This window comes from Crinia signifera, chromosome 1 (assembly GCF_055691185.1).
Source record: "Crinia signifera chromosome 1, ASM5569118v1, whole genome shotgun sequence".
NCBI lineage: Eukaryota > Metazoa > Chordata > Amphibia > Anura > Myobatrachidae > Crinia > Crinia signifera.
This window is the reverse complement of record NC_139217.1, coordinates 441,178,472-441,203,084: the sequence shown is the minus strand read 5'-3', so window position 1 is coordinate 441,203,084 and position 24,613 is coordinate 441,178,472. Positions and strand designations below refer to the sequence as shown.

The 24,613-nt window shown below is 47.9% G+C and overlaps 1 protein-coding gene across 1 annotated transcript in view; it reads right to left on the bottom strand.

Moving 5' to 3' along the window:
* Positions 1 to 2,275, bottom strand: part of FST (follistatin) — a 6,543-nt gene extending 4,268 nt beyond the window's left edge. The window contains exons 1-2 of the mRNA XM_083153715.1: positions 1,978 to 2,275; positions 839 to 1,030 (exon numbers count right to left, since the gene is read on the bottom strand). Coding sequence (XP_083009841.1) covers positions 839 to 1,030; positions 1,978 to 2,053 — 268 coding nt within the window. The 5' untranslated portion in view covers positions 2,054 to 2,275. The remainder of the gene's footprint in view (positions 1 to 838; positions 1,031 to 1,977) is intronic.
* Positions 2,276 to 24,613: the final 22,338 nt, after the last annotated feature.

Sequence of the window (24,613 nt, the reverse complement as noted above, 5' to 3'; positions counted from 1 at the left end):
TGACCTACCGGGAGGGAGCAAGAGCTCTCCCAGAAAGCTGCTCAAAATTGAGTGCAGATGTCGCTTTCACTACTTTAATAACCCCCCCCCCCCCCCCTCCTGGAAACTAACACTTAATAATCAACTCTAGGTGGCCGCAATCTGAAAACTACAATCCAGACTAGAGGATCCCAGGTATGAGAGAGAGAGAGAGAGAGAGAGAGAGAGAGAGAGAGAGAGGAGGGGGGGGGGGGGGGGGGGGGGTGAGTGTGTGTGTGTGTGTGTCAAATACAGAACAGCTTTCAGAATGTATCCCTAATGACTGTGGTGAGGTCTATGGGAAACAGATCCCTCTCCACACCCCACTCCAATAATGTACATAGACATCTCCGTTATATGAGACCATTGTGAAACTCTATAAGAACAAGCTAGAAGACTGTATACCAATATCTATCTATCAACAGTATCTAATCTATATCTATCTATCTATCTATCTATCAACAGTATCTAATCTATATCTACCTATCTATCTATCTTACATACATGCACCATTATCATGCTTATATATATATGCATATATATAAATATATGTATGTGTGTGTATGCACTATTATCATGATATATATATATATATATATATATATATATATATATATATATATATATTTACAGTATATGCACCATTATGTATATTTATACATGGACATGCACCATTATCATATATATATATATATATATATATATATATTTACAGTATATGCACCATTATGTATATTTATACATGGACATGCACCATTATCATATGGAATAAATAACACAACAGCAGGAGAAGTAATGCCCCAATGTGGCAGTGCCCTACCTTTGCAGGGAATGCAGTGCGGTGCCCCTCCGTTAAATATCATCCATTTGAACAGGGTGCTGTTGGGTACATCCTCTTCTGTCCAGGAGGTGCCCAGCCTGCCAGTCTTGCAGCACTCCTCTTTGCTGAGTTCAGTCCTGTAGAGCACCTGGCACCGTCCATTCCTGGATTGCTGAAGCCAACAGTTGCCAGCTGTAAGACACAGTGCCCAGCCACATCAGTGCCACCCAGACAAGACACGTGTTCCCTGCACCCACTTCCACTACACTGTTTACTTTCATTTGTCCTGCTCCATAACCCCCGGCAGTAAGGTGTAACACCAGTGACCCCCCAGCCCAAAGGGGAAGGAAGGGGTGGGGGGACCCCTTCCTGGAAGTGGCAGCCCTCACATGGTTAATCTGCACCCCCTACACTACAGACAGGGGATGCCTGCATTTCTGCCAGTATCATGTGCGTCAGATCTAGGTGTCTCTATTACAATGTGTGCCATTATGTTGCAATCTGAGTGGGATGCAGAACATTTGACAGTCTTACTACATTGTTTCGAAATCTCCGGCTCCTGCAGCCTAGCTGGATACTTTCTCCATAACCAGAGTAACTTATTAAAGCCCCACACAGCACTCAAAGTATCTAGTAATGTGCTCAAAGTACAGCAGTAACCTGCGTCAGCGCAAAGATCAGACGCAGATCGCAGTCTCCCAAACGCTCCATTGATAAAAGCTCTGCTAGAATGTCTCACGGGCTCCAAACTCCACAGATGGAAACAAACTTTTTTTCTCTCCTTTCTTTTAATCCCATTGAAAACCATCACAGACCAGCTTGACGAAGAAAATCCACTTTGCAAACTTTGCAACAAAAAGCGACGCAGGTTCTGTGCGGCTGCAGAATCGCAAAACTGAGTAAAGTGTTTTTTTTTTTTTTCTTTTGTGCTCCGATTAAATAAGAAATAAGTCCAGTTCCTATCCCACTAACCTGTACTCCCACTATGCATTATAATGAAGGAATTATAATAATAATATTAATAATAATAATAATAATAATAATAAGTATAATAATAATATAATAATAATAATAATAATAATAATAGTAACAGTAATCAGAGGCTAAAACATAAAAGAAAGGTGACTTGATCTGCTTACCCTGAACAGTGTGATCTTCCATGAGATGACACAGAAAGATAGTGAGGAGTAATAGCAAGCCCGGGCGATTTAACATATTCAGTCCAGACACAGAAGGGACAATCTCAAGTGGAGAGGACGTGATAGTGTAGCAGACGCTGGACTGAGGGCTCTGCTGCCTATGATCGTACTATTGAATGAACGTCAGGGCTATGCAGTCTCTCTTTAAATCTATAAGGGGGTCTTAGCTGTCTGCGGTGGGCGGTCTCCTAATGTGTGTGTGTGTATGTGTGAGTGTGTGAGTGTGTGTGTGTGAGTGTGTGTGTGTGTGTGTTTGGGGGTGGGGATTTTTTTTCTTTAAAAGAAATTCAGTCAATCAGGTGACATTTATACCTTCTGCGAGCCCCCCCCCCCTCCTTTTTATTTGCAAATATCTAGGGGGTTACCTAGATGTAATAGATGGACAGAAGGGATTCCTGTAGTGATATGAAGCAGGGAGGCACTGAAACCTCAGCAGCAGCAGCAGCAGCAGGAAGCAGAGGAGAAGGCACAGTATCCACTTGTAGACGACTCTTCTGCTAAAGTTTGTAGAACTGGATTCTGTCTCTCCCAGCAGGTCCTTGTCTTTCTTTGGGTTCTGGTTCTTCTGCACGGGACTCAGGCAGGTCTAGGTGCTGGTATGGTTGCACTCAGGCAGGTCTAGGTGCTGTTGTGGTTGGACTCAGGCAAGATTAGGTGCTGGTATGGTTGGACTCAGGAAAAACTAGGTGCTGGTTTGGATGGACTCAGGCAGGACTAGGTGCTGGTATGGTTGGTCTAAGGCTGGTATAGGTCGGTGCTGGTATGATTGGACTCATGCAACACTAGGTGCTGGTCAAGGTGCTGGTATAGTTTGTCTCAGGTAGGACTAAGTGATGGTATGGTTTGACTCAGGCAGGACTAGGTGCTGGTACAGTTGGACCAAAGCATATCTAGGTGCTGGTATAGTTGGACTCAGACAGGAGTAGGTGTTGGTATGGTTGGACCCAGGCAGGTTTAGGTGCTGGTATAGTTGGACCCAGGCAAGTCTAGGTGCTGCTATGGTTGGACTCAGGCAGGTCTTGGTGCTGGTATAGTTGGACTCAGACAGGAGTAGGTGTTGGTATGGATGGACCCAGGCAGGTTTAGGTGCTGGTATAGTTGGACCCAGGCAAGTCTAGGTGCTGCTATGGTTGGACTCAGGCAGGTCTAGGTGCTGCTATGGTTGGACTCAGGCAGGTCTAGGTGCTGCTATGATTGGACTCAGGCAGGTCTAGGTGCTGCTATGGTTGGACTCAGGCAGGTCTAGGTGCTGCTATGGTTGGACTCAGTCAGGTCTAGGTGCTGGTATGGTTGGATTCAGTCAGGTCTAGGTGCTGCTATGGTTGGACTCAGGCAGGTCTAGGTGCTGCTATGGTTGGACTCAGGCAGGTCTAGGTGCTGCTATGGTTGGACTCAGTCAGGTCTAGATGCTGGTGGTATAGTTGGACTCATGCAGGTCTAGCTGCTGGTATAATTGGGATAAAGCTCCTGAAGAAGGGTCGTGTACTGTCATGCACAATAAGCCCCACACCACAAACAGTAATGAAGTGTGCAGCACACATGTAGCCGGGACCGGCACTTGTCAGGGACACATACAAAGTTTGCTATCTATGGGTAGTACCCAGTGACCTTCTGTGCCACAGACAGTGTCTAGAGTATGTGGGCAGGAATGGGCGACGTAGGCGGTGTCCTCTCGGAGTGGCAGAGATTGCCCTGTGGATAATGAAGCTCTATAGGGCCAGTTTATGGAGCACAGTCTGGCATTCTTCCCTTGGAAGTTGGCGGACTCTCATTTGTAACATTTTTTGGCAGCGCTGAATGAAAGTGAGTAGGCGATACAGTATATTCCCTTCTATACAAAACGGTGTAGTGAACGGAAAGTGGTGATTGTGGATTGAGAAGCTGCCCTTTCCCTGTGCCCAGAGGACATGAGACACTGAGATATGCAGACTGAATTCCTGGACACTGGCAGGTCACTGGGATTTGTTCCCTACACATCTTCCCCTTACCCCCTTTCCCTGCAAATATCTCAGTGATAACAGATTTTTTTCCACCAACTGCAGGAGATAGAACTAATCTTTTCATAAAAGATCCCATTACAATGGGATCTGTCTGAGCGCACTATAATACATCCCGAAGTCCAGGCGTGCTAATATTAGCAGGCAGTTGTTTGGGTGCCTCTCATTAGGCTGCTCAGTAAGGCTGGCACAGAGCGCTGCCCACCACCTGCAGGCACATTAGGCAGACTGGTACATGGCTGACCCCACTACACCCCCCTCCCCCCTTCCCCTCTCACTCTCTCACTCACTCACTTCTGGGGGCACTTCACAAGGCTGCATCCCGTCTGCTTCTCCCCACCCTAGCAGTTGCAGGATACATACAAGGTGGTGCAGTGCCCTCTAGGGGCAGACGTTGGTTTTAATTAATAGCAAGACGTTGAAACTGTTTAAATACTTTTTAACGTCTCCCTCCCTCCCTTCCTCTCTCTCTCTCCCTCCCACCCTCTGGATACACACTATAGCCTAATTCAGACCTGTTTGCTAGGCAGCATATAATCACTGGCTACTGAAAACGTAAACGCCACCCCACCGAACGCTCGACCCCACGTCAAGCTAATCCCAGGACCAGAATGCCAGTGGATGCAGCCGCAGAAAGGAAAAAATAATAATTTGATGGTTGCTCCCCATCGAATGATTTTTCCTCTGTTCCTGGGTGAAAGTAAATCTATACTTATGTAAGGTACACACCAGAATGATTTGGCCTTGATTCCCCCAATTCCGATGCAATCTGGACCGATTGTATGTAAATCGGCCATGTTTTAGATCTGATTCTGATCCAATGTGTCCCCGCTGGTTGTTTGAACATTTTGGAGATCCTATCTGCTGCAGTCAGGGTCTGTAAAAGATCCATTCACCTGGGTACAGATCGTGTGCTCCAACAGATTGTTTGATCTGCTCACGATCATGATCGTTCTGGTGTGTATCCAGCATAACTGTTATCCTGGACAGAGATGGCCGAAACGGTGGTGGTGGTGTGTGTGCAGGGGCGGATTGGCCCACCGGAAAACCAGGCAGTTTCCCGGTGGGCCGGCCCAAAACTCATTAAAAGGGGCCGGCTGTGCTCCCCCCTGGGCTGGCCGGGCCGCGGACAGCATCCGCAGCACTTTGCCCAAATAAAAAATGGCCGCGGGAGGGCTGCTGCGCATGCGCACGCAGCACCTCCCAGGCTCCCTGCTCCCGTTTGTCAGGCGCCGAGCGCCGGCGACGTGCAGAGGGGCTCTGCGACGCGTCCCGGCCGCACGTCCCGACGTCACGCCGTCCGGTTGCTTGGCAACCAGGGACGCCAGGAGACGCTGCGGCCGGGCGCAGCGCCCGTCCCCCACAACGTCACGCCCGGGGTTGGCCGGAAGCCTGCAGGACCCGGCACCCGGCAGCAGCATACGGCGTCGCCGTTGCCTAGCAACGGACGCCGTCGCCGGCACAATGAGGCCAGCAACAGAGCAGGCCAGCACATCCAGTCCCTGATTGGGCAATAGAGGTGGGGATGGACGCCCACTTCCTATTTAAGGGCTCCCTATCCCTCACAGCCCCGCCGGTGATAGCCCTTGTTATAGTGGTTTCACCTGCCTGTTCTTCCTATCTGGTCCCTGGGAATTGCCATCTTGGAGTTCCCAGCAGTGGTTCCGTTCTGCCTGCTGGTCCCTGGTCTCCGTGAGTACCCCCTTTTAGGGGCTGGTTCTGGTTCTTATATCTTTGGCCCATCCCTGGGCATTTGGTTTGTTGTTGCTAATATTCTCCTCAGTTGTCACTGAGAAGTACCTCCAGCGGTCCGCTGGCATTTCAGTTGCTTGCTTTGGTGTCGCCTTACAGGCACCTGGTTCTGTGTTCTGTGTTTAGTCCGTCTCGTTAGTGGTGTGCCTTTTTGCGTGGTGTTAATTATTGTGTATGCGACTCGGTCGCTGGTGATTGGCGACTAGGTCGCTGGCGCTTAGCGGCGTAGTTAGCTGGCAAGTTGCCACTTTTCTGTTAAACTGTTAGTTAGCCCCTTAGCCAGATCTCCTTTTGACCGTACCCTTTGGAGGTCCCAGTTCCTTGTACCACCATAACTCCTGGCTGCACCGGAGTTAGGGCGGGCTTAACTCGCCCTTCCAAACGTGGCGGCTACAGGCGAAGCCTAGTTCTAGCAGGAACTGGTCACCTAACTTTGGGGGTCAACAGAGGCAGAGTAGGGTCTCGCTGTGGCTGTTCTAAACAGCAGTCCCGGCTGCGGGTTCACTCCCGAAACCATAACATTATCACCGGCCATACTAAAACCAGGAAGGGAGTACAGTGTGTCAGGGGTTAATTTTTGTAGGACTTACTATGAACCCTACTACGCCCAATCCAGCTCAGGCTTTTGCCAACCAACTACAAAGCCTTACCCAGATGGTACAAGATTTGTCCTTGCGTGTGAAATCCCAGGAGGAGGTGTCCCGAGCTCCCTCAGCTGTGACCCCCGAGCCTAAGATGAACCTCCCGGACCGGTTTTCCGGTAATCGTAAAGATTTTTACAACTTCCGGGAGAGTTGTAAACTATACTTCCGTCTGAAGCCCGGATCCTCTGGGTCTGAGCAACAGCAAATAGGGTTAGTAATCTCCTTACTCCAGGGGGATCCCCAAACCTGGGCCTTTGGCCTCAAACCGGACGATCCAGCACTCCGGTCGCTTGACGCCTTCTTTAAATCACTAGGATTATTGTATGACGATCCCGATAGAGAGGCCTCAGCCGAAAGTCATTTACGGGCCTTAAAACAGGGTAGGAATCCGGCAGAAGCATACTGCACGGAGTTCCGCCGTTGGTCCAACGACTGTGGTTGGAACGACCCGGCCTTACGCAGTCAGTTTCGGCAGGGGTTAGCAGAGGCAATCAAGGATAGCCTCATCCAATACCCTGCACCGGAGACTTTAGACAAACTTATGGAACTTTCTATAAAAATTGATCGTCGGCTCCGCGAGCGGAAGTCCGAGAGAGGCTCCGTGCTTCGACCTACCTCGATTGGTTACATCCCGTCCGAGGAGGAAGAAGAACCCATGCAGTTAGGGGCTTTTAGGATTACTCCTGACGAGAGAGCCCGTAGGATGTCCGCGGGTCTTTGTCTCTATTGTGGCAGTAAGGGTCATGTGGTGCGCACTTGCCCGAACAAGTCGGGAAACGCACGGACCAAGTGAATTGTGAGGGGGTTCACCTTGGTCTTCAGCTTATTTCCTCTCGTAACGCACTACTAGTACCGGCCAGTATCAAGGTAGACGAGACTGAGACCCCTGTTTCCGCCTTCATCGATAGCGGGGCAGCTGGGAATTTTTTGGATGTCTCTTTTGCCAATAGGTTGGGTATTCCTAATTGTGACCTGGATAAAAAGCTTATCATGCGAGGGCTGGATGGGGATCCTCTTCCCAGTGGTACTATCACGTGTCAGACGCCTCCGTTATTATTTCGAGTAGGGATCTTGCATGAGGAGATGATCTCTTTTTATTTAACCTCCTGCTCCTCTGTGCCAGTTGTTTTAGGATATCCCTGGCTTAAGAACCACAATCCTCAGATTGATTGGCAGGCTGGAGAGATCACTCGTTGGAGTGATCAGTGTTCTGGGTCTTGCATAAAATGTCCTATTCAGTTGGCAGCCGTCTCTCTGGAAGGAATTCCTGCTAGTTACTCAGACTTTGCCGACGTGTTTTCCAAGGGTCAGGCGGACGTGTTACCACCTCACCGTCCATATGACTGTGCCATTGAGCTAATGCCGGAGGTTCAATACCCTAAAGCCAGACTCTATTCCCTGTCCGGTCCTGAGACCCGTTCCATGAATGAGTACATTCAGGAGAATTTGGCCAAGGGGTTTATCAGACCATCTAAATCCCCTTTGAGCGCAGGGTTTTTTTTTGTGTCTAAAAAGGATGGATCCCTTAGGCCCTGTATAGATTACAGGGCTCTCAACAAAATTACGATCAAGAATACATACCCGCTCCCATTAATTTCGGTCTTATTTGACCAGTTACGTTCGGCAAAGATCTTCTCCAAAATTGATCTCCGGGGAGCGTATAATCTTATACGCATAAGAGCCGGGGACGAATGGAAGACAGCTTTCAGTACCCAAACAGGACATTATGAATACCTGGTGATGCCCTTCGGGTTATCTAATGCACCAGCTGTCTTTCAAGACTTTATTAATGATGTCCTCAGGGACTTTCTGGGGAAGTTCGCAGTTGTCTACCTAGATGACATTATGATTTATTCCAGTACCCTAGAGGAACATCGTTTTCAGGTGCGTCAAGTCCTGCAAAAGCTCCGCGAAAACAATCTCTTCGCCAAACTGGAGAAATGCGAATTCGAAGTCCCCGAGGTATCTTTTCTTGGATATGTCATTTCTGCTGACGGTTTTCGCATGGAACCAAAAAAATTGCAGGCAGTCTTGGAGTGGGTGCGACCCTCTAATCTCAAAGCCATCCAGAGATTTTTAGGGTTCGCAAATTATTATAGACGGTTTATTCGGTCCTTTTCTGATGTGGTCGCCCCCATCGTGGCACTTACCAAGAAGGGAGCTGATCCCACCAACTGGTCTCCACAAACTGAGTGGGCCTTTGAGGCACTTAAACAAGCTTTTTCTACAGCTCCAATTCTTAGGCATCCTGATCCGGAGCAACCCTTCGTTATTGAGGTAGATGCCTCAGAAGTAGGGGCAGGAGCTGTTCTATCGCAGAGGGATTCCAATTCCTCGTTTCTCTTCCCATGTGCCTACATGTCCCGAAAATTTTCTTCGGCAGAGGCTAACTACGATGTGGGTAATCGGGAGTTGCTGGCCATCAAGTGGGCCTTCGAGGAGTGGAGACACTGGCTGGAGGGGGCAAGCCACCAGATACTGGTGATTACCGACCACAAAAACCTGCAATATCTCGAATCTGCCAAACGTTTAAATGCCCGTCAGGCTAGGTGGGCGTTATTTTTTACGCGCTTTAATTTTATCATCTCCTATAGACCGGGACCCAAGAATGTCCGAGCGGATGCCCTCTCCCGCAGTTTTTTGCCCAGGCAGGAGATACGGGTTCCTTCGGCACCCATTCTTCCACCCTCTGTAATTCATTCCGGTCTTACACAGACGCTTAAAGACTTGCTTCTCCAAGCTCAGGAGGAAGCGCCCAGTCAAAAACCCGTTGGGCGCCTGTTTGTTCCACAGGCCTTGAGAAAAGAGGTATTGGCTGAATTCCATGAAAGTAGAATTGCGGGACATCCGGGTGTTAAAAAAACGTTGCAACTCCTTTCGCGTAGTGTCTGGTGGCCCGACATTTCCACAGACACTAAGGACTTCGTCTTGTCTTGCCCCGAGTGTGCTAGACATAAAGTTCCCAGGATTGCTCCGGCAGGGCAATTAATGCCATTGGCAATTCCATCCAGACCATGGTCTCATATTGCCATGGATTTTGTGGTAGACCTACCCATGTCCCACGGGTTCCAGGTCATTTGGGTGGTTATTGACCGTTTTAGTAAAATGGCTCATTTTGTTCCATTACCGCAATTACCAACAGCCAATGGTTTAGCCAATTTGTTCTTACTTCACATCTTCAGACTCCATGGGCTGCCCTCTGACATCGTATCGGACCGGGGTCCCCAATTCATTGCACGCTTCTGGAAGCTCTTTTGTGCAGCACTTAAAATTAAGCTTAGTCTGACTTCAGCTTACCATCCCCAATCGAATGGCCAGACTGAGCGGCTCAATCAATCCTTAAAGCAGTATTTACGCTTGTTTGTTTCCAAGACACAAAATGATTGGGCAGATTTTCTGCCTATCGCCGAGTTTGCATATAACAATGCTCATCACTCTGCTACTAAGACGTCTCCTTTTTTTGCCATCTATGGAGTTCACCCCAAGGCCAATGCCCTCGGTCCAGAAACCTCGGTAATCAGATCTTCCACGATGGCTCGGCTTAGAGAGATCTGGAAGCAAGTTCATTTAGCGCTCAAAGGTGCTATATTTCGTGAAAAGGTCTTTTCAGACCGTTCGAGGCGGCCTTGTAACCTCAAGGTGGGCGATAGAGTCTGGTTGTCAACCCGAAACATTAAACTTCGACAGCCGTCTGCCAAGTTTGGGCCGAAGTTTATTGGTCCGTATATCATCTTAAAAAAGGTCAATCCGGTGGCCTTTCGGTTACAAATTCCCAGGTCTCTTAAAATCGCCAATACGTTCCACTCTTCCCTCCTTAAGCCGGCCATTTTTTCCAAAAAATTTCCGCGAAGGATACCGCAGAGGAGATCTCCAGTGGATGTCCAAGGGCATTCTGAATTCCTGGTGGAGAAAATTTTGGATTGCAAAAGATCTCGCGGCTCTATACGTTTCCTCGTCCATTGGAAGGGCTACGGACCAGAGGAAAGATCCTGGGTCGCTGACAGAGACTTGCATGCTCCCAAATTGAAAGCGGAATTCTTCCGGAATTTTCCCCATAAGGCTGGTTATAAGGGTTTGTTAACCCTTCCTCGAGGGGGGGGTACTGTCAGGCGCCGAGCGCCGGCGACGTGCAGAGGGGCTCTGCGACGCGTCCCGGCCGCACGTCCCGACGTCACGCCGTCCGGTTGCTTGGCAACCAGGGACGCCAGGAGACGCTGCGGCCGGGCGCAGCGCCCGTCCCCCACAACGTCACGCCCGGGGTTGGCCGGAAGCCTGCAGGACCCGGCACCCGGCAGCAGCATACGGCGTCGCCGTTGCCTAGCAACGGACGCCGTCGCCGGCACAATGAGGCCAGCAACAGAGCAGGCCAGCACATCCAGTCCCTGATTGGGCAATAGAGGTGGGGATGGACGCCCACTTCCTATTTAAGGGCTCCCTATCCCTCACAGCCCCGCCGGTGATAGCCCTTGTTATAGTGGTTTCACCTGCCTGTTCTTCCTATCTGGTCCCTGGGAATTGCCATCTTGGAGTTCCCAGCAGTGGTTCCGTTCTGCCTGCTGGTCCCTGGTCTCCGTGAGTACCCCCTTTTAGGGGCTGGTTCTGGTTCTTATATCTTTGGCCCATCCCTGGGCATTTGGTTTGTTGTTGCTAATATTCTCCTCAGTTGTCACTGAGAAGTACCTCCAGCGGTCCGCTGGCATTTCAGTTGCTTGCTTTGGTGTCGCCTTACAGGCACCTGGTTCTGTGTTCTGTGTTTAGTCCGTCTCGTTAGTGGTGTGCCTTTTTGCGTGGTGTTAATTATTGTGTATGCGACTCGGTCGCTGGTGATTGGCGACTAGGTCGCTGGCGCTTAGCGGCGTAGTTAGCTGGCAAGTTGCCACTTTTCTGTTAAACTGTTAGTTAGCCCCTTAGCCAGATCTCCTTTTGACCGTACCCTTTGGAGGTCCCAGTTCCTTGTACCACCATAACTCCTGGCTGCACCGGAGTTAGGGCGGGCTTAACTCGCCCTTCCAAACGTGGCGGCTACAGGCGAAGCCTAGTTCTAGCAGGAACTGGTCACCTAACTTTGGGGGTCAACAGAGGCAGAGTAGGGTCTCGCTGTGGCTGTTCTAAACAGCAGTCCCGGCTGCGGGTTCACTCCCGAAACCATAACACCGTTCCCCTCCGCCCGGCAGCTGAAGAACAGCAGCAGCAGGTGAGCCGCCTGGCCCCCCCCCCCCCGGGCATACCGCCGCCGCCAGCACCCTCTTCTCCCCTCCTGCTGCCCCCCCACCCGCACCTGGGCATACCGCCGCCACCCCGTGCATACTGCCTCCACCACCTGCTGCCCCTTCCCCTCTCCCAGGCCGGTTTCGTCACCCAATCCGCCCCTGTGTGGGTGTGTGTGTGTGTGTGTGGGGGGGGGGTGCTGATGTCATGTGTCATGACATGACTGCGTTTGCAGGGGTAGGCCTGGCATTTTTGTGGGAACACCCATAAATAAAATGCTGGGTGATCCTTTGCATCCGTCCTCTTCTCACCCCTTGTCTGCCCATCACTGAGCGAATGCCCCGGGGGAGTGGGAGACTCCGGGAGTTTGCGCAAACCCCAAACATCGGCCAGGGAAGCAAATTCAGACATGAGCGATCAGGTCTGACTCGCCCCCTATAGTATATGCTCTATATTGTTAGTGATTTCCAGCGAACTCCCAGGTGAGCGATCTCGTGCGTACACACGGAAGGAAATCGTTCAGCGAAGTCACCCGGCCCCCCAATTAACATGCGGTCATTGGCAACATAGGCAACATTTGATTGCATGTTGAGACGATAGGGGTTTGGTTAACGACCCACAGAAGAACGCATCATTCATAATATAGCTGTTAATCAGATCTGATCGCATGGCTTTCAATTTGCAGGCGATTATCGATAAACTGCGCATGCGTAGGGATCATAGCGTGCATGCGCGAGGCCGTACTGCGATACGGCCAAATGGCCAAATAGCAAAACTGTTGCAGGGCATGCTGGGATGTGTAGTTCAACAACAGCTGGAGTGCCAATCTTCTCCATCACTGCACTAGATGATATGCACAATATATCGTTAATGATATATGAATGTACCTTAACTTTCCTCTCTCTCTCTCACTCCGAAAGGAGCCCATCCCTGCGATGTGCTGAGCCGGGGCTCCAGGGGTTCTGCGCATGCGTGGTTAGCCGACCCTGCTGACCACACTCTCCTGGCGGCAGGGTGGTCCGTGACCCAAAGGCTACAATGTGCTACCGCCATCTCAGAATTTTGATACATTAGGCAGCTTCGGTGGATGCGGCCGGCGGCGGTGCAGGAGGGATCGCAGCAGTCCTACATACATTTCGGGAATTTAGCCCCAACTATTAAATAATAAATGAGCCCCAATAACTTTACAGCTTGTTGGGGTTATTAGCCACAAATAATTAGTATCATCCAACTGTATGCAGGAGGTACTAGAGCAGATATCTCCCATACCTGCTGTGATGCCTCCGTTCCTGCCGGCGTCTGCATACATTTCTATAGGGCATGCAATGTTGCCAGATTTACCTCTTTCTGGAACGCAATGCACTCCTGTGATTAAACCCACTGCTGAAGTTGGCTATGCGTTGCAGCTGGCAGAGGGTTCCCTTACGTTCCTGTGGGTGCTTCTTGATATGAAGTTGGTGAGGCTGAAAATAGACCTTAGTCCATCAAGTTCAGCCTACAGTGTATGATAGTTATAGGATAAATATTAGAGAGGCCCTGATGAAGTATCTTCCTTTATTTAGTGATCATTTCTAAGCTAGAACTTCTGATGACCCATTGACTGTTATGTTCCATACCGGTTCAGTGTTATATTTGATCATTTATGTTTGTATCACTGGATATTATTTTTTTTCTAAAAATGTGCCTAACCCCTTCTTAAATATATAAATTGAGTCATCACAACCTATTTTAGGCAGATTGTTCTGCCAATGTAATTGCATTCTGCAATGTGCTTAACCCTTTCAAGTCCAACGTCTAGTCAGGCTCAACAGCCCTAGCGCTAGTAGCAGATCCAATGGTGAGTCACTTTAAAATATGAACATTAACATCGTTCAACAATCAATGTAGGCTATGTTTGAATAATAATTAAAAAAATGACATTTCATTTAAACAACTAAAACCAGACTGTTTGAATTGCAAAAAAAAAAAAATTGGACTGCAAAAGGTTAATGATAAATGGGCCTCTATCTCCCTTACTTACATCAGCGGTCGAAATATCAATAATCGCATTAGTATTGCAAAAAGTATTGTATTGTGGTCATAGTGAAGAGGTTCCTTTCCCTCCTCTACCTTGACACCTGTACATGCATGGTCTGCTTATCACACATGTGTGGCCGGCATCATTGTCAGTGGCAAAAGCCGGAATTTTAGAGGGGGGTTTCCAAATATAATCCAAAATCTCCCACATTGGAGTAACAGCCCTGAAAATTGGTCTTTTTATACACTGGATACTGTATGGATACAGTATTAATATTTAACAGTACAGATTGTCTATAGCAGGCATTCCCAAACACGGTCCTCAAGGCACACCAACAGTCCAGGTTTTAGGGATATCCTGGCTTCAGCACAGGTGACTTAATTAGTACCTGAGCTAATTTGATTCAACCACCTGTGTGATGTCTGGATATCACTAAAACCTGCACTGTTGGGGTGCCTTGAGGACCGTGGTTGGAAATGCCTGGTCTATAGTATAGGCTGTTTCAAACATTTAAAGTGGTCAGGAAATTTTTAAATATATAATAAATAAATACACAAACATAATAGAACCAGTACTGCACTTTCTAAGCTCACAATCTCCCACTTCCTGGTAAGGCTCCTGTCTCTTCCTCCTGGCAGCTGCTCTCTGATCCATTGCGATGTTTAAGGGCTCAGATCCACACATACAGCAAATGTGTTAGAAGAAGCTGGTACCCTGGGCATGTGATAAAATAAAGCTGTCCAGTATTTACAGGCTGCATGCAAAAGCCAATAGCATTTTCCCTGCATGGAAAGACACATAACTGTATTGACACTACTTGCATAGTAACATGGTTTATCCAGGTGCACAGATACTTTGCATTATAAAATGAAAAGTACCGCGGCAGCGGCGAGATAATTTTAGTAAATAGACTATTTCTCTCTCACTAGTTATTCTTGAGCACATCCAGAGCCTGACAATATTCGGACACGTAGTAATGTACAGCTTTGGTTTAATGGTGGCCCTACACCTCAGTGTAGTTAGGAAGTAAGTGAGCAGTCATGTGCTGGGAAGGGTCAGAGGTCTGGAACGTCTCACAGACTTTGTTCCTGTACTCATTTCATTCATGAAAAACACCGGGTGTAATCTGGGTGACTTATTGCAAAAAAACACTGCCCTTTCACCTAAGTTCCTCCAGCCTGTCCCATATGAAATTAAATTTGTGGTCTAAATCGGGTCCCAGCGGACAGTAGCCCACTGTCACATCATAAAACTAGCACACACATAATTAAACGGGTTGGCACCATTGGTGGAGCAGTGACTAAGTGCAGTCTGCACTGGCTCTCACCCCCATGAGAGGCTGGCCCCTGCAGGTCAGGGCTGAGGTCATTGGCAGGGCATTGTGGCTAAGAAGGATTGTTTCTCGGCATTCGCACCAGAACATCCTCTTTAAATAAATCTCAGGCCTTTCATTTTACTAATAGCGTTACCTTGTTTATCGTCTGGATCATTTTTATTTTATGTATGTCAAAGGAAAGTTGTTTTTTAGGCTGTTGTTGGAGGTGGGCAGCACACAGACCAATGATACGATGCTATTTACCCATCATACAAACATTGCTACAAGGTCAGTACAAGTACATCAATAGCAAGGCTCTGCCACCTGCTTTATTACATTGCAAAACTCTGCAATGCTGTCATCGTCCCTGATTAGTCACTAATCCAAGTGTTAAACCTGATTTGTCATTACGGGGGAAAGTGACTTCACATTTCTGTACGGATCAGATACGGAAAATGATGCAAGCTTTTCCCAAACCATTGTGTAGGGCAAAGAAACAGGGAGAGTCACCTTGTCAATGATACACTTTATATGAAGCCCCCATCCTGTCACTTTCCTGCTTTCTCTTCCAAATTTCCCGAAATAATGGCCTTGGATGACACATAGAAACATAGAAACATAGAATTTGCTGGCAGATAAGAACCACTTGGCCCATCTAGTCTGCCCCTTTTTTAAACATGTTACCTCAAACCATATTTGATCCTTATTTCTTTGTAAGGATATCAATATGCCTATCCCAAGCATGTTTAAATTGTACTACTGTATTTGCGTCTACCACCTCTGATGGTAGGCTATTCCACTTATCTACTACTCTTTCTGTGAAGTAATTCTTCCTCACATTTCCCCTGAATCTTCCTCCCTCTAGTTTCAGTGCATGTCCTCGTGTTCTGTTGCTCCTCTTCCTGTGAAGAATGTCTCCCACCTGGACCTTGTTAAAACCCTTGATATATTTGAAAGTTTCTATCATGTCCCCCCTTTCCCTTCTCTGCTCTAAAGTATACATAGTAAGATCTGTTAGTCTTTCCTGGTACGTTTTGTGATGTAGGCCATGCACCATTTTAGTTGCTCTTCTTTGTACAGTCTCTAATGTATTTATATCCTTCTGGAGATATGGCCTCCAGAACTGAACACAATACTCTAGATGAGGTTGTACCAATGACCTATACAGTGGCATTATTACTTCTTTCTTTCTACTGCTGATACCTCTCCCTATGCAACCAAGCATCTGACTTGCCTTCTTCATTGCTTTGTTACATTGCCTACCTGCCTTTAAGTCCCCTGAAATAGTGACACCTAGATCCCTCTCTTCCTCCGTAGTTTCCATTATAGTGCCATTTATACTATATCGAGTCTTTGGATTTTTGAGACCCAAGTGCATGATTTTGCATTTTTGGGCATTAAACTGTAGTTGCCATTCTCTTGACCATTCCTCTAATCTACCTAGATCATCAATCATTTGTTTTACCCCTCCTGGTGTTGCATACCTTTGTGTCATCTGCAAACATAGGGGGTTAATCTGCTTCATTCGGCCCTCAGACCAATGTTTCCTTAGAGTGCATGCGCATTTCTGAACATGTGTGTGCGACCACGGCGAACAGAGTGGGGGGCGTAGGGCGGCAGGCCGGGGGGATTCGCTTATGGAAAAGCCCAGAGTTTCATGGACGTTCCTGTGAAAATTCTGGGCATTCCCATGCAAATCGCCCTGTGAAGCGGGTGTGTTTGTGTGTGTGTGGGGGGGGGGGGGACAGCTGACATCATCGGATGTCAGCCGCCCACCCAGTTCCTGTCGAGTGTGCATGCAAATTGAAATGTCACTTATGCCCCTTTCAGACCGCACTTTAAAAACGGTATATTGCCGTTTTTTTACCGTTTTAAAACGGTAATGTGTGCGGTCTGAAAGGTGCAGGACCACTTAACCGGTTAGAAAAAAACGTTTTTTCTAACCGGTTAAAATGCAGGGTCCTACCCGTTTCAGAACCGGTATTTTAGGCTCAAAATCGGTTCTGAAACGGTATTTAGGACCCAGCCAATGAGCTGGGTCCTAAATTCAGCACAGTGAATACTTAATGAGCGCTCATTAAGTATTCACAGCACTGGAGTCGACACCCCCGCGCGCGTGTCGACGCCCCCTCCCCCCGCGTGTCGGCGCCCCCCCCCCCCCCCCCCCGTGTCGACTTACCCCGTGCCGGTATCTCCGTTGTGGTTCCCGGCACTGCAGCTCAGTATGCTCGGAAAGCACTTATGAAAAAAGTGTCTTTCAGAAAATGGCTGCCCCCATACGAAAGACAGTTTTTTTAAACAGGGTTTCCTATGGGGCAGCCATTTTCTGGAAGACACTTTTTTCATAAGTGCTTTCCGAGCATACTGAGCTGCAGTGCCGGGATCCACAACGGAGGTACCGGCACGGGGTAAGTCGACACGGGGGGGGGGGGGCGCCGACACGCGGGGGGCGTCGACACGCGCGGGGGGCGTCGACATGCGTGGGGGGCGTCGACACGCTCTCGGTCGACACGCGTGAGGGGGGGGGAGGAGGGGGGAGCTGCACGGAGGGGAGGGCTGAAGGCTGCACTGGCTTTGACCCTGTATTTGGAAAGTTTCCAAAAACGGGTCTGCCAGTGTCAAAAAATCGGCACTTAAACGGTAATATACCGTTTAAGTGCTGCGGTGTGAAAGGGGTTTTATCTGGCAGACCCGTTTTTGGAAACGTTTCCAAATACAGGGTCAAAGCCAGAGATGCGGTCTGAAAGCAGCATTAGATATGCATGCACCTTCCACATCATTCGATGGTCGGCCACCATCGAATGATGTGGGTGTTTCCCCATAGGCTGCGAATGGATGTTTATGTTAAACATCCGTTTGCATCCGTGCAGGTGAACCCGGCGTTCGAGGGGGGGGGGGGGGGGGTTGGGGGCGTGCAGACCAGCAAGCTGTGGGCGACATCTGGGGGATGAGTGCGGGCAGACCTTGCGAGTCAACCAGAATAAGGACCATATTACATGCCATTAAACACACATGAGGATCAACACGACTGATTTAAGTATTGTTATTATCGTTTAATATTTGGTGCCACAAGGGTTCTGCATTACCTAAAAAGTACGCAAACAAATTAATAAAACAGAAAAAATAGTGACTTTCACTAAAAGACAATGAAAGGCAATTATATGGTATACAAACATTGCTGCATCACCTGAAATAAGCATCAGGGAGGAAAAAAACAAGGGTTTGGTGCCTGTGAAAGGTGTATGCAGTAGATTAGATGATAGTCTAAGTAAGAGAAGAAAAAGCACATGAGGGGAGAGGGCCCTGCTTGTAAGAGCTTACATTCTAAAGAGGAGGGGCAGACAGAGAGGGGAGACACAGAAGGGGTAGACAATGAGAGTGGAACAGGTTAGGGTGGCTAGGTTTGGTGAAGAGGTGGGGCTAGAGAGCCTGTTTGAAGTTTTGTAGAGGTGAAGAGTTTGAGGCAAATAGTTCTAGATGGTAGGGAGCAGCACGTGAAAAGTCTTGTAGGTAGGAGTGGGAGGAAGAAATCAGTAGGCAGGAGAGGCGGCGTGCATTAGCAGAGGATGGGTGGGAGAGTAAAGGGAGATGAGATCAGAGATGTACATGTTAGAGGAGTGTCTGAGGGCCCTATAAGTGAGTGTGAGCAGCTTCAATTGGATTCTGAAAGGGAAGAGAAGCTAGTGTAGGGCTCGTAAGAAGGGGGAGTTGGACGTAGAACGATTGACAAGGAAGAGGAGCAGGGCTGCAACATTGAGGTTAGATTGGAGTGGAGAGAGACATTTGCCAGTGAGGCTCGATAAGAGGAGATTATGGTAGTCCAGTCTAGAGGTGACCAGTGAGTACTGTTTTTGTTTTTGTTATTATTATTCATTTTTTAAAATAAGATATTGTTCGAGTACAAAACCTTTGTTTGCCCATCCGCCCATCCGTCCGTCCTTCCATCCCTCTGCTCATTCATTCCCTCTCCTGTCCACTAACCTGTTTGCCAAACCTTCCTCCTATATACCCTCATACCCACCCATCCATTCACCCACCCTTCCTGCATCAAACTCATCCATCTTTCCAAAAAATATCCATTTTTCTGTCCACCCATCTGTCTGCTGCCTCATGCTCCCATATTGTATGCCCAGCAACTGACTTACCATCCACCTTTACACATATACTCTTCACTTCATCCATCCACCCATTGAAGTTTTGTTGTACATCGACACTCCCTTTTCAAGTTCACCTAACCATACAATAATTATGGTTCATGGTAGGATGATAAATCAATGACAGACAGTGGGATACTTAATTGTCTATGCCATTCTTAAAGGAGATCTCCACATATTTTAATTTAATTACTCCTGGATGTGACTCACATCTGCTCTATGTCTTGGATAAAATGGTATAGACTAAGAACAGTTGTGTCAAGTACGTCTTTCCTTCTAAGCCGGTGGTGGTAGGAATATGTTTCGCAAGAGCCCCATTATGATATTATTCATAAGAGCCCTTGCTTTGTTAAGTGGTCCATACATTACGTTAGCAGACAAGCATCAGATAATTCCGCAGCACAGAGTATTTATGCAGTTCAGATAATAGGACTGTCTTACGAATCAGACCTGTCACACCAGGGGTCTGAGTCAACGAGACTGAGACCTCTGGTGGGGACCTGGACCGGTACCTGAACCGGGGAGGTTGGAGAGGACCCTTGCGCATGGAATGCGCGACAGTGCACCCAAAGCCAATAAACAGTCAGTGGTAAAATACAACCGGGTTTTATTTAGCAGATGGTTGTAGATAAACAGGCAATAAAGTATGCAGGAGATGTTATACAGTCTGTACAGATAGCAATACTTTACAGATGGATGATGATATGGAATCGATGGTGGAACATCGGATACGGAATGGTAGACTGTGGGTCCGGGATGACGGACAGGAACTGTAAGATGGAGATCCGGAGTATCGGACTTTATGGACGATGATGGAACATCGATGGTGAGCGATGATGGAACATCGGATAGGAAATAGAAGACTGTGGGTCCGGAATGACGGACGGAAGCTTGGAAGCAGGAGATCCGGAATATCGGACTTACAGGTGATGATGGAACATCGATGGTGAGCGATGATGGAACATCGGAAGGACCAGAGTCCCGGAGCTAGGCTTGATTGCTGGGCTGTAGAAGCAGGATCACAGGAGATGGAATAACCTGGACTTCACAGGAGATGGAATGCCTGGAATACACTGCAGCATAGAGAAGACAACACCAGCAGGAATACACTTGCACGGAGACAAGGACAGCTGACCATACACTGGAGACAACTGAAGCACTAGCAATGGTTCTGAGAGCTCCCAGCATACTTATACCCACTGAGTGGCCAGGATTGGCCGGGCAGGTATGACTGGGAGATCAGAACCATCAGGATTGGACAATGCAAACATGTGACTGGAAATAACATGGCAGCCCCCATGTCTGCTATGGTGGGAAACAGTGTTTGTGAACGCCATGCTTGTGGCTGGGAGCAATGGCGGCGGACAGATGGATTGCCGTGCACTGGGTACTGTCACTGGGAGACAGGAGAGCGGTGCGCCGTGCAGCGCTGAGAGGACTGGAGGATGGCAGCAATGATGGCGCACAGCAGACAGGACGCCGGCAGGGATGACACTTGGACCGCAAGCTGAACCTGCGGAGGCACTTGGCCGGTAAGAAAGTCTGTCTGACAGCTCGGATCGTGACAAGACCGTTTACTCTCTGACCTCATAAACAAAAAGTAAAAGACAAAAAAGATGGAAATTAGGCTGGTTATGAGGCTACATTTGACCCCTTTTAGAGCCACAAATGTATAAGCTAATAAATTAAATTGTTCAAAGGTGGAACATCTTTTAAGCCAATTCTGCCACTATATATAATTCTTTTTTTGCATGATTTGAATGCTAAACATTCCACTTATATAAACCAGCTGTTGTCTGTGTCATAGAACATTGCAGAGGGTATGGGCATTCATGCAACACAGATCGTTTCAGTGAAGATCTCACAATATAAATAAAAATATATGGACTTGGGGCCCGATTCTGCTTCATTCTCTTTTCAGTGAATTCGGTCTAGGGACCAATGGTGCCGGTCTGCGCATGCGTAATGGAAAAAATAAGCATGTGCATACACAGTGGGGTGAGCAGGGGGATGCACCATGGGAACGCCCACAAAAATTGTGGGTGCACCCAGAAAAAAGCTAGATGTCCCCATGAGAAAGCAGGGCAGGCGGCTGATGTCACATGACCCGCCCCAATTGCGGCCAAGGCTGACTTTTATTTGCGAACGGGGATAACAATCAGTCGCTGGTCGGTGACCATAGAATGATTTTTCCTCCGTACACCCACATGCAAATGGCTGTGTAAGCGTATGCCAGAGGGGACATTCATGCGGTGGCTGGGGGCGATCGTTCGCTCACCTGAGCCAACCTGAATCAAGCCCTCGCTGCATTTGCTTATGGGCTCATGGAACATTTGTGTACAGATCATAGATATACTGTAGCATGCACAGAAGAGTACATATCGGTGCTGGACCCACTGGATTGCAGGTCATGACACAAGGTAGATTCACCTAACGTCAGTTGGTGGTGGAATCTCAAATGTATAGAACTATGGAGAGTATACTGTATATAACGCCAGTCTGGCTCAGGAGTTGCCTCAAAGAAATGGAATTTGCATGGCAGCCTATACAGCGAAGTGACAAATGTATTCAGACCACCGCAGGCAGAATTCTCACCAACAGACTGTTTCACACTTTATAGGACTCAACAGAAGAACATTTGAGGATGCAGCTAAAAATACATAGGGCCTTATTCTAGTTCACTCTTTCTGAAAAAATCCTACTTAGAGGGACAAAACCATGTGCACTGCAGGTGGGGCAGATGTTACTTGTGCAGATATAATTAGATTTGGGTGGGGTTTTACTTCAAAGTGAGATCTATATTGCAGTGTAAAAATAAAGCAGCCAGTATTTACCATGCACTGAAACAAAATAACTCACCCAAATCTAATTCTCTCGGCACATTTTACATCTGCCCCCCTGCAGTGCACATGGTTTTGTCCATCTAAGAAGGATTTTTTCAGAAAGAGTGAACTAGAATAAGGCCCATATACAGATGACACACAGTGCCCGGGTTATGGTCAAAATTATGGCCCAGGGGGTGTGGATCAATAGGTGGACAAGCATAAGCTCGACAGTCAATAGGTCCACCACTATTGGTCGAAGGGTCCAAGGTCAAAACATTAAAAAGGTCTATATGAAAAGGTCGACATGAGATTTTTTGCTGCATACCCAGTCATCCAGAGTCAATTCATAAATTCTATCCTCATAAACAAATATTACGACGAATGTAGTCCGTGGTCAATTACATTTTAAAATAAATTCAATAAATTTGCATATTTTTGCAGCTGATCAACATACAGTATTCAACTTGTTTGTGTTCCCAGCTCTCGAGGGTACTTACCTACTTATTACCTATAGCTTATCCTCCTTGTTATTAGGGATATATTTAATCCTGCAATTCATCTTAACGCGTCTGGCTGTGACTTTTCCCTATTCAATAAGTCTTTAATTAGGCGTGTTAATTGAAGCCACGGGAAAAGAAGATTGAATATGCTCTTTTATTGTTATTTAAAAACTTGTTGGACGCTCAATTTCATTTACAACACAGAAGTGGGTCCGACCCGACATAGCGAAGAAAAAAAACGGTATTAAACACATTAACATACACTACATACTTACCACTGCTGCAGAAAACTGTAAGACCCTGTTGCCCGGGCCCCTCCGTGCCGCTACTTTTGTAACCAGTGCTATTTTTTGGGGTTGGGGGTGGGGTGGAGACCAGGTTCAGGAACCCGGTGTCTAGAGGTGGAGATATAAAATAAAACCTTGCTGTAAAAAATAGCACTTTACTTTGCCTATGTCTGTACAACCTCAACCCACATCTCCACACTTATTCCAGCCACAGTATATGCATTAAAAATACACATTGGTGGGCTGGAAAAATCATCATTCAATATAGACTAGCACTTTATTTAAGGCATTAGCCCAAAGTTTCCAGTAAATTTATAGACTGCATTCTCAATAATGTACATTTAGCCCACAATATATCTTCTTCAACTTCATGTTCACTTTTAAATACCTCCAGGATTGCCACCCCCCCCCCCCCCCCCCATAAATATGTCATTTTGATATTGGTATATTTGTAGTATGTCAGATACAATAACCAGTAGTTACTCCTGGAGGCAGTGGATGCACTGGCCTCCAGGCTCCAGCTGTCAGGGGGGCACCAAGGAGGAAAGACTGTGGGGACTGCAGAACTAGGATAGATCTCCACTCATTAAATTGTGATTTGCTATGGTTACTGCTGACTGTTGTCCTTGCGCACCAGCTCCCTTTATAGCCCCCTTGAGCCGAAGAGTCTTGGAATTATTATAGCAGTAGAATTATTATAGCAGCAGCAGAGTTGGTCCCAACAGACTGTGTATATAATGAGCTACAGCTCTGCTGTTGTGTGTTATACTACAGGACACAAGAAACGAGAGCAGAAGTTGTTTTAATGAAGTGCACTAACTGTTAAAATAAATTTTTGAGGCTCTTTTTGTTATCATTTGCAGACAGCACCTGAAAACAAGGATTACTTATTGCCTGTAAGTAGCAAATATAAGTAATCTTTATTAACCCAGATGTACCATTGGCGAGTCCCCGGAACAGGGGCAATCCAGCTGGCCACTGAGAAGTAATGTCATCGCATTGCAATCATACTTCCTCCTCCTTTGCCCCCTCATATGCGCATGTGCCAATTGACAATGGGTGTGGTACAGGGGTCCAACAGTCGGGATCCCGACAGTTATTAGCCCGGCGTTGGGATCCCGACTGGCCGGACCCAGGCAGCATGGTGAGCGCAACTAAGCCCCTTGCGGGCTCGCTGCATTTGCCAAGCTGCGGGCACGGTGGCTCGCTACGCTTGCCACCTATTCTATTCTCCCTCTAAGGGGGTCGTGGACCCCCACGAGGGAAAATAGCAGGTGGCCATCGGGAACCTGGCTGTCGATGTTTTGAAAGTCGGGATCCTGCTGTCGGGAAAACATACCTCCCAACTGTCCCGTTGATCGCAGGAATGTCCCGGTATTTTGGGACATTCCCGCGTCCCTCCCGCCGCCGGCAGTGTCCCGCGGCGGGGGGGGGGGGGTGGGAGTTGTGAGTCCCCCCTGTTGTCTGTGAATAGATGTTGTGCGCATGCACACAGCATCTATTCTTGCAGGCAGAGGGTCTGGGGGCTGACCAGCAGCTCATAGGCCACGCCCCCTTTCTGATAGGCCACACACCCCAAAAAAATCACCTGTCCCTCCCCGGCATCTCCAACAGTTGGGAGGTATGATTAAATGCCTGTCGGGACCCCGTCCGGCACCCATTGACAATGAGGGGTGTGCGTTTGTGTGTGTTGGCGGGGGGGGGGGGGCGCCACCTTCTGAGTCACCTCTGAGTGCCTGGTATGAACTTATGCCTCTGGCAATAACAAAAGTAATTGTGTCACCCTGTTTTGCGAAAACATATGTGTGTAATAGCCTAGAAACTTTATTCAAATCAAACACATTGCACACTACAGGGAGAATAAAAATATCCACATT